The 10,281-nt window shown below is 39.7% G+C and overlaps 2 protein-coding genes across 2 annotated transcripts; both read left to right on the top strand.

The window, feature by feature from the left end:
• The first annotated feature begins 1,346 nt into the window (after positions 1 to 1,346).
• Positions 1,347 to 2,123, top strand: LOC115211658. Its single transcript, XM_029780333.1, has one exon. It carries the CDS (start codon positions 1,347 to 1,349, stop codon positions 2,121 to 2,123), a length of 777 nt encoding a protein of 258 aa, XP_029636193.1.
• Positions 2,124 to 2,582: 459 nt separating this feature from the next.
• LOC118767992 (SCAN domain-containing protein 3-like) lies at positions 2,583 to 9,644 on the top strand. The gene is made up of 2 exons (XM_036513829.1): positions 2,583 to 2,672; positions 8,781 to 9,644. The coding sequence occupies exons 1-2, from the start codon at positions 2,583 to 2,585 to the stop codon at positions 9,642 to 9,644; spliced, it is 954 nt and encodes a 317-aa protein (XP_036369722.1).
• The last annotated feature ends 637 nt before the right edge of the window (positions 9,645 to 10,281 follow it).

Here is a 10,281-nt window from a genome sequence, read left to right as displayed (position 1 = left end):
CGCCTGGGTAGAACAAGATGGACTGGGGAACAGGTGGATGTATTTGCCAATGAACTTAGGAGATTGGCTAAACTGGCAGGTTATGAGGAAGAGTCGCTGGACTGGATGGTTAGGTTGGCGTTCGTGACTGGCTTTCCTAACAACATGTCGGTCGAGAATTACAGCAGCTTCCGAACGTTCATTCGATGCCAATGGCAGACATCGTATCTCGGGCACACGTACTAGTTTCGTGCAGCAGAATGATGTCGGTAGCAGCGACTGCAACAATGAAAAGTGGCCGAGCTAGGAGCAGCGGAGAGGGGTCGAAGAAAGAACGTGTGCGACCGTTCAAAGGACAGTGTTTCCAGTGCCAGGGTCTGGAAATGGTGCGTGACTGCAAGTCACCCAAGCCTGAGGTCATTGGCTACCGGTGTTGAGAACTGGGGCATATAGCCAGCGAATGTCTGTGGGGAAACGGACTGAGGGAGACTACTGCGCTGGTAGTTGTCCCTTTAGATCAATAGAGGCACGTTTATCGTCACTACCTGTGGTCGACATTCTGGTGGAGGGGAAGATGTCACGAGCCCTTGTGGACACGGGCTCTACGACAACCCTGATGACTCCAGAAGTGGCAGAGACGTGGAGTGGAGAAAGCAGTGTAAGAGCAGTTGACGGAAGAGAAGTACACTGTGAAGGCGTTACAGATGCGCAGATTGTAGTGCAGGGAATACAGCTGACGCTGCGAGCAATTGTGGTTGGCTACTTATTGGACGAGATTGACGTGGTGATGGGGATGGATGCAATCACCCATTTGGGAGGTGTTACCGTTAACGAGGCCGGTGTAACGTTTGGGTTTGCGAGGAAACTGCGTATGGTGAGACCATGCACTGGTGACAACCGTGAGGAAAAGCATGCTGCACTGGAAGAGAGAGCCCCCGATGTTAAAGAATAAAGTGGGCTGCTATCAGCATACTCTAAAAGGAGATGCCAGAAGTGAGTTCGAGGGGGAGGTGTAGCGGTGGATTAAGGAGGGCATATTGATCCCTTGGGAAAAAGAAGAGAGCGGAGTCCTGCCACTGATAGCAGTGATACAGCCCACAAAGCATAAGGTCAGGCCAGTGCTTGACTTCCGAGAGCTGAATGACCACGTATCATGTCATACAGGCAGCGAGGCCACAGATGTCTGCAGAGACACCTTGCAAGAGTGGAGGCAGATGACAGGGGCCTCCATGATTGTTGATTTGAAGTCGGCATACCTACAGGTGCATGTGGCTGAGAAATTGTGGAAGTACCAGCTTGTCAGGTATAAGGGCCGGACGTACTGTCTGACCAGGTTGGGGTTCAGGCTGAATTCAGCGCCAAAGATTATGGCAACAATTCTCAAGGCTATCCTGGGAAAGGTGGACAGAGTAAAAAGGGCCACCAATTCGTACATCGATGACATTCTGGTGGATGAAACCGTAATGCCAGCAACGGAGGTCATAGGCCACCTGAAGAGTTTTGGACTGATCGCCAAGCCACCAGAGGCAATGGAGAGAGGTGCTGCACTGGGCCTCAAACTATGGAGAGACAAGGCCGGCGTGTTGGTGTTCCGGCGAGGGAATGAGGTCCCTGAACTGGGTGCCAGCATGAGTAGATGGGAACTGTTCTCTGTGTGTGGGAAGCTGGTGGGACACTACTTGATTGCAGGATGGCTCCAGACAGCATGTAGCTTCATCAAGAGACGAGCCGAAGGAGTGAAGTGGAACGATAGAGTGTGGGAGAAGACGATCGACATGATACAGGAAGTCTTGGTCAGAGTAGGAGCAGAGAACCCAGTGAGGGGCAGTTGGTATGTTCCCAAATCAAAGAGCGGGATTGTATGGTGTGATGCCAGTAGCATCGCGATAGGGGTTGTCTTAGAAGTGGGAGGTGTCATGGTGGAAGATGCAGCCTGGCTCAGGAAGACGGATGACTGCAATCATATCAATGTGGCGGAGTTGGATGCCGTGTTGAAGGGGGTGAACCTAGCCTTGAAGTGGGGGTTGCACACCATAGAAATCAGGACTGATTCGGCCACTGTACTTGGTTGGGTGACAGCAGTCATCACCAATGAGCGGAGGGTGCGAACCAAAGGGGTTGCAGAGATGCTGGTAAAGCATTGATTGGGGATACTGCGTGAACTAACCACTGAGTTCAATCTGAAGCTGAGCGTGATCTTTGTGCCTTCCGAGAAGAACAGGGCAGACGTCCTGACCAGGGTAAAGCGAGCCTGGTTGCAGGTGCCAGAGGATGTGAAGCAGGCTGTAGCTGCAGTATGCCGTCTGTGCAACTCGGAGTTGCGGAGACTGCATACCATGCATCACATGGGTGTGGACAGGATATTGTTCCTAGCCAGAAAAGTTGACTCCGATGTAACAAGACGGAGCGTGCAGAGAGTGGTTAGCAGTTGTGACAGGTGCCAGTCCATCGACCCTGCTCCGGGCGTACATGAGGCGGGAAGTATTCCAGTGGACCACGACTGGAAACGACTGGTGGTGGACATAACACACTACCGGCAGGGGACGTACCTCTCAATGGTTGACTGCAGACTGGGGCGGTTGGCCATATGGAGGGAGATGAAGATGGGGACCACAGAGGAAATTGTGAAAGTATTGAATGAGACATTCCTGGAACGAGGCCCCGTGGATGAACTGCTTCTGGATAATGGCACTGTATTTCGCTCGGATGTGCTGAAAGAAATGCTTGATGGGTGGAAGGTCAACCGCTTCTTCAGGGCGGCATACCAGCCAAGTGGAAATGGGGTGGTGGAAAGGCATCATCATACCATCAAGGCCATGGCAGAGTGGGGTCAAATTTCACCAATCGAGGCTGAGGAGTCGGTGCCACACAGGGCAATATTCAGGCATCCGTGTACTGCATCAATGCGACCCGGGACAGAGGAAGAGCATGCCTTTGTGCAGGTCGGGGAAGAAGTTTGGGTAAAACCTCCAAACGCACAGTGTACATCATGATGGGGGAAGGGGACAATAACCTCTGTAAATTTAAAGAACAACATCTCGGTCGATGGTATGCCATGCCACGTTTTGGATGTACAAAGGATTGTCCATGCCTCAGAGGATGGGATCAGCAGCAGTGGGCAAGATGAAAACAACATCAGTAGATAGGATGATGAGGCCAGCAGCAACATGCCAAGAACCAGTCCTAGGGTTGCACTGTGACCACAGAGGGAACGGCACCCTCCTCCCTTGTTGGCTGATTATGAAACCAATTAAGGTGTGAGTTCGGGAGTGGGGAGTGAGTGAGAAAGCCAGTTCAGTGATCTGTAGATCAGGGGGGGGCGTGTGGTGTCGGTGGAGAGGACAACAGATGAGGTGGGCGGAAGTAGGGCTTGCAGGGGCCGGTGGAAGACTGGATGGCGTATGTGCGGGGGGTGGAGTGGAAGCGGTCAAGCGGGACGCCCTTGTGGCAATCGAGGAAGCGAGCAGTTCGAGCATAGACGAGGAAGCGACAGGACGTGTCGAATTGGTAAGAGACCTGATCTTCGCCGAGGTAAGGCCTTTTGTATTTCTTCTCCTTCTCCTTCTGTTGTCCTCATCATCCATCACACTACACCGTCATCAGAGACAAATAGGGAAAATGAGAAGGGTATAGATTAATGAAATGACAACATAGAAGACAGGAGTAAAGGAATAAGGAGATGAAAGGAAAAAAGCATAAAAGTTCACAGTTCAACTTTCCGATGTTGTAGAAATAAGTCCTTAGGTATAATCCTGTGGGTTGAAGTCCTGATATTGTAAACATCCAGGAAAAAGACGCGAACATATCAACGTTCAATATCAGAAGGGTAGAGGAGGTGGCTATAAAGTGGTAAAAAGAAAGAAAAGTAAAGAGAGGTAGATAGAGTGAGGGGAGAAGTTAAGGAAGGACTTTAAGATAAAGTAAAGTATGTAAGCATATAGTGTCAAAGAATATATATATATATATACATATATACATGTATATGTATATATACATATAAGTGTGTGTATATATATGTATATATATACATGTATATATATACATATATATTTTTTTTTAAATTAACAATTGAGGATAAAATCTTTAAAAGAAATTATCAGTAGTCAGCTTGAAAAACCTCGTAAGAGAAAAAATCCGTAAATTCTTCCTCTTTGAAAATATTCATTTATATTATATTGAGGGTACTACTATTCGTAGATACCAACACGCTAAGAGGGACCAATGCGGTCAAAACTACTAAAAATTTCGGTAAAATTTTGTTTATTTTTAGTAGTTTTGACCACATTGGTCCCTCTTAGCGTGTTGGTATCTACGAATAGTAGTACCCTCAATATAATATAAAAAAATATAAAATATATACATATATATATATATATATATTATTTTTGAAATTCCAATGCCGAAAACAGAAACGGCCGCAAGAAATGTTATGTCATGTTTTGTATTAAAAAATAATCTACAGATGTGGTCCAATTTGTTTGTTTGTTGATCAAAAGTTTTCTCCATTTTCTGATTATTTAAATTTGATAAACTTTTGGTTATTCTGTTATTACCTGTATGCCATGAGCATAGTGTGCCTGCATATCCATGCCCAGGAATAGCACAGGTAACTGATAGCAATAGTAAATACGGATATTTTTATTTATACTATAACCGCTAACTTATGTATGTATATATATATATATATATATATAGACACAGGAGTGGCTGTGTGGTAAGTAGCTTGCTTACCAGCCACATGGTTCCGGGTTCATTCCCACTGTGTGGTACCTTGGGCAAGTGTCTTCTACTATAGCCTCAGGCGGACCAAAGCCTTGTGAGTGGATTTGGTAGACAGAAACTGAAAGAAGCCTGTCGTGTATATTATATATATATATATATATGTATGTGTGTGTATATGTTTGTGTGTCTGTGTTTGTCCCCCCAACATCGTTTGACAACCGATGATGGTATGTTTATGTCCCTGTAACTTAGCGGTTCGACAAAAGAGACTGATAGAATAAGTACTAGGCTTCCAAAGAATAAGTCATTGGGTTGATTAGCTTGACTAAAGGCGGTGCTCCAGCATGGCTGCATTCAAATGACTGAAACAAGTAAAAGAGAGAAAAGAGAAAGATATATACATATATATATATAATATATATATATATATATAGGGAAAGTTTACGAAAAAAACAAAAGACAAAGACAGATGGTGTACAAAACAAACAGATGTATTAGTATAGCGCTCAGGAATAGAAAAAGTCTTTTACGTTTCGAGCCTACGCTCTTCTACAGAAAGGTACACAGAAAAAACAAGGAGAGAATATATATATATATATATATATATATATATATATATAAATATACTATAGCCTCAGGCCACCATAGCATTGTGAGTGGATTTAGTACACGGAAAGTGAAAGCAGTCTGTCTTATTTATGTGTATATTTTTTTTGTGTGTGTGTGTGCATCTGTGTTTGTAGCCCTGAGATCACTTGACAACCAATGTTGCTGTGTTTACATCCCCATGATAGCCATTTGGCAAAACACACTGACAGAATAACTACTAGGCTTACAAAGAATAAATCTTGGGGTCGATTTCTTTGACTAAAGGTGGTGCTCCAGTATGGCCACAGTCGCATGACTGAAGCAAGTAAAACAATATAATTTTAATCCTGAGAAATGCTGGGCATCTCTGCTAGTATATATATATATATATAAGTTCAGCAAAATTTAGATTCAAATGAATATGGTACTTAAGTTAGATGCACCATGGTGTTATCCATAAAAATCCATGGGGTGATTATAATCAAAGTAACCAACAAGAATAACTCCGGTAATTTGGTACGATCATTTCACACTACATCATTTTATTAAATGTTGTAAGTATTACAACAGTTTTAAAATGCTGAGCACTCATCAGCCATTGATAGAGGTTTTCCATTAATACATAACTTTCATATTTTGATATGGCTGATGAGTGCTCAGCATTTTAAAACTGTTGTAATACTTACAACATTTAATAAAATGATGTAGTGCGAAACGATCGTACCAGATTACCGGAGTCATTCTTGTTGCTTACTTTGAGTATATATATATATATATTTATTTTGTCATTATATGCACTGCGGTGGTATTTTGACCATATTGCATGACGAGTTTTAGGCAGGCAATTTAAACTGGTCGTGTGCATACGTGCATATATACGTTCGTATATGTAAGTATTCGTATGGTGTATATATATATATATATATATATATATATATATCTGTATTTATGTGCTATCTCAGTATATTCCACTGATGAAGGCAGAGCATTTCTTATGCAGAGCCAGAAATTCAGGATTTGGAGTTATTCAGTAACTATATATATATATATATATATATATATATATATATATATAGGCACAGGTGCGACTGCGTGATTAGAAGTTTGCTTCCCAGCTGCATGGTTCCAGGTTTGGTCCCACTGTGTGGCACCTTAGACAAGTATTCTTTGCTTCAGTTTTGGGCTGACCAGGGCTTTGTGGGTAGATTTTGTAGATGGAAACTGAAAGAAGCCTATTGTATATATATATATATATATGTATGTATGTATATATATATCTATGTGTGCACCTTTGTGTCTGTGTTTGTCCCCCACCACAACTTGACAACCAGTGTTGGTGTATTTGCATTCCTGTAACTTAGCAGTTCAGCAAAAAAAGATTGATAAAATAAGTACCAAGGTACTGGTCAATTCATTCAATTAGAAATACTTCAAGGCGATACCCCAGCATGGATGCAGACAAATGACTGAAACAAGTAAAATAAAGCTTTATATATATATATATATATATATCCGCTCAGTCGAAGTCGACTCTCAGTCACTCAATGGATCAGTGTCCTCCAGTCAGTTCTATCCTGGGCCGCTTCTTTCAGATTGGCTATGTCCATTCTGGTATCACCCTTGATGGTGTCAAGCCAGCGGGTTCTTGGTCGGCCTCTTCCTCTCTTGCCACTGACCATTCCGAGCATGATGTCCTTCTCCAGGGATTTTCTCCGCATAATATGACCGAAATATGCCATTCTATGCTTGGTGATCCTAGCTTCTAGTGACATTTTCGGCCTTATCTGCTTAAGAACTTCTCCTTTGATGAGCCTTGCTGTCCATGGAATCCGCAAAAGTCTTCTCCAACATCAAAGCTTGAATGCATTAATTCTCTTCTGGTCAGCTTTCTTTAGGGAAAAAATAGACACACATATATAAACATTCATACACAGACATATATACATCTTTATTTACTTCTTGTTTCCTCCTGATGTAAACAAAGCAAAAACCAGGCAGATGCACAACATAAGAGCATACTTTTGATACAGGCCTGAATATGTGACTCTGTAATGTCTAAAACTGCAAATATTAGGTAAATTTTCCCTTGGAACTTTTGCATGAACTAGCATTGAAAGTATATTTAGTACAGAAACAGTTGTAAATGGTCATTAAAGATGTGTTAAAGTCTTTCTTTATCTTCTTATTTAGATTATATATTTGGACTATACAGATGCCAGTCAAAATTCCCATATATGTGTGTGTGTGTAGAAACCTTGCCAGATCAGATTGGAGCCTGGTACAGCTTGCTGGATTGCCAGTCCTCAGTCAAACTGTTCAACCCATACAAGCATGGAAAGCAGACATTAAACGATGATGATGATATGGGCTTGTGGGTGACGGTACCATGTAAAAATATATGTGCTGGTGCCATATAAAAGCACCGCATACACTCTGTAAAGTGGTTGCCATTAGGAAGGGTATCCAGCTGTAGAACCATGCCAAAAGAGACAGATGGAGCCAAAGTAGCTCTTGTGCTGGCCAACTCCTATCAAACTGTCCAACCCATGCAAGCTTGGAGAATGGACATTAAAGGATAATGATGATGATGATGATGATGATGATGATGAAGATGATGATTATATACATACACACACACACATGTATGTATGTAAATATATATATATATATATGAAAGCTGAATTAAAGTTCAATACCTCTGTAAGTGATAATAAAATTCAATGAATCTACTGGTTTATTACCTATTATAAGTTTTGAATATTATATTTAATATTCAACTGTAAGGTAATTAGATGAACCGGAGTTTATATATATTTAAGAAAATGATAAAATAGAGATAATTAAATTAATAATTATTTGTTAATTACTAAAATAGACATCATCTCTGACAGCTGTTTCGATTCAAAACTTTAGAAATTAATTAGTATAATTAAAAATATCATAAAGTTGAATCTCGTTGGAGACAGAAAAAGATATAACATTACATTTTCATATTTTTGTGTGTTGAGTGTAAGGAGTGTGTCCTTTAACTAATTAATGTTTTATAGAAAGAGCATGGTATAAACCTTACAAGGAGTGTGGAAGGTAGTATGTTTAGAGAAGTTATTGTAAAAATGAAAATAAAGAATAAAATATAGTAATAAAGTATATATCTATATAAAGTATATTTAAGTATCAAATAAAAGTAATTGTGAATGTAATTATAAGAATTTAAGTAATATGATATATTATGGGTAGTTATTAAAAGTATAAAATAAGTAATATATTAATTAATCTTTTAATTAACCTATAATTAATTATGAAGAAAAAATAATACTGAAAAGGGAGGGTATTGTTTAATAATAAATTTGATACTTTTAATTTATAGAAATAAAGTATTTATTATTTTTATTTTTTAAGATCAGTTGTAATAATGTCTGAATCAACGGCTAAAAAGGCAAAACTGAGGAACTACTAAGAAGATTTTATCATGTTTGGTTTTGCATCTGTAGACTCAAAACTTGTGTCTTGAATGTGATGCCATCATGACAAATCATTCCATGAAGAAAGTTAAGCTGGAACAACACCAGAAATTAAAGCATCCAAAATCTGTTGGTAAAGATAGGGAATATTTTGAGAATAAAAAGAAAATACAATCAATCAAACTACCCGACATTGTAAAGAAGATAAATATTGAAAAAGTAAAGACACTCAAACCAAGTTATTTGGTCTCTGAAATTATTGCCAAGGTTGCAGCACCTCAGATTTATGGTGAGAAACGTACCAAGCCTGCTATGATAGCTTGTGTAAATGAGGTTCTGAGAAAAGATACTACATTTACTCTGAGTACAATTCCACCTTCAAATAACACAATTACAAGAAGACAGGATGAAATGTCTAATTTTGTTGAGGAGAAGATTGTAGAAATTCTCCAAAAGACAAATTTTTCTATTCAGGTTGATGATAGCACAATTCATAACCAAGCTATCCTTCTGGTCTATGTCAGATTCATCCATGAAAATGATATAAGGGAAGAAATGTTATTCATTAAAAGTTTGTCTGAAACTACTTATGGAGAAGATATATTCAATGAAGTAATGCAGTATTTTAATGATAAAAATATTCCATTGACTAATTTGATCAACATTGCATCAGATGGAGTTGCAGCCATGACTGGAAAAGTGAAAGGCTTTGTTTCTAGAATGAAATTAGTTGTTCCTCACATTTTTTATATACATTGCATTATCCACACACAGCATTTAGTTGCTAAGAATATTGGAGGACACATGGAAGAAGCACTCAACGCTGCCATACATGCAATTAACTTTGTCAAATCAAACTCAGTGAATAATAGATTTTTTTATGCAATTCTGTGAAGATGAAGATTTTAAATCCCTATTGCTTCTCACAGAAGATGGTCGTCAAAAGGCCTGAGCCTTGAAAGACTAGCGAATTTGTGGGAACCATTAATCAACTTTCTCATGTTCAAGAGTCAGATGACTCATTACAACTCAAAGAAAAAAGTTGATACTGCTAAGAAAATTTAGGAAAGGCTTTCTGAGTTTAAATCAAAAAATATTCTACTTGAGTGATATTTTTAAAACAGTGAATTTGCTTAACTTAGAGCTGCAAGGTAGCAAACCAGATTTGGTCACCTGCTCTCAGAAGATAAAAGGGAAATATATATGGGGAAATTAAAATTTTGGGAAAAACAGTTTAAAAAAAAAAATTTGGCATCATTTCAAAATTTTAACACCACTGTTTCTACATCAGAATGCATTGCTGCATGCACTGCTCCTCTTGAAGGTCTTCATGCAGAAAGATCTTTGAAAAAAGATACAGTGATTTATAAAAGATGGACTATCCACTCTGGTTTGTAGACCAAGAAAATCATGAGCCAGGAGATGAAAATTTTGAGTTGGCTGAAATGTTGTTGGATTTGAAAGAGAATATGAAACTGAGAAGAAGAGTTGAAAAAGAAGGTGTCTTTACCTACATATTGATAAAGGAATC

This window comes from Octopus sinensis, linkage group LG1 (assembly GCF_006345805.1).
Source record: "Octopus sinensis linkage group LG1, ASM634580v1, whole genome shotgun sequence".
Lineage (NCBI taxonomy): Eukaryota > Metazoa > Mollusca > Cephalopoda > Octopoda > Octopodidae > Octopus > Octopus sinensis.
The sequence above is the reverse complement of the archived record's forward strand: the minus strand, read 5'-3'. Positions and strand labels throughout refer to the sequence as shown.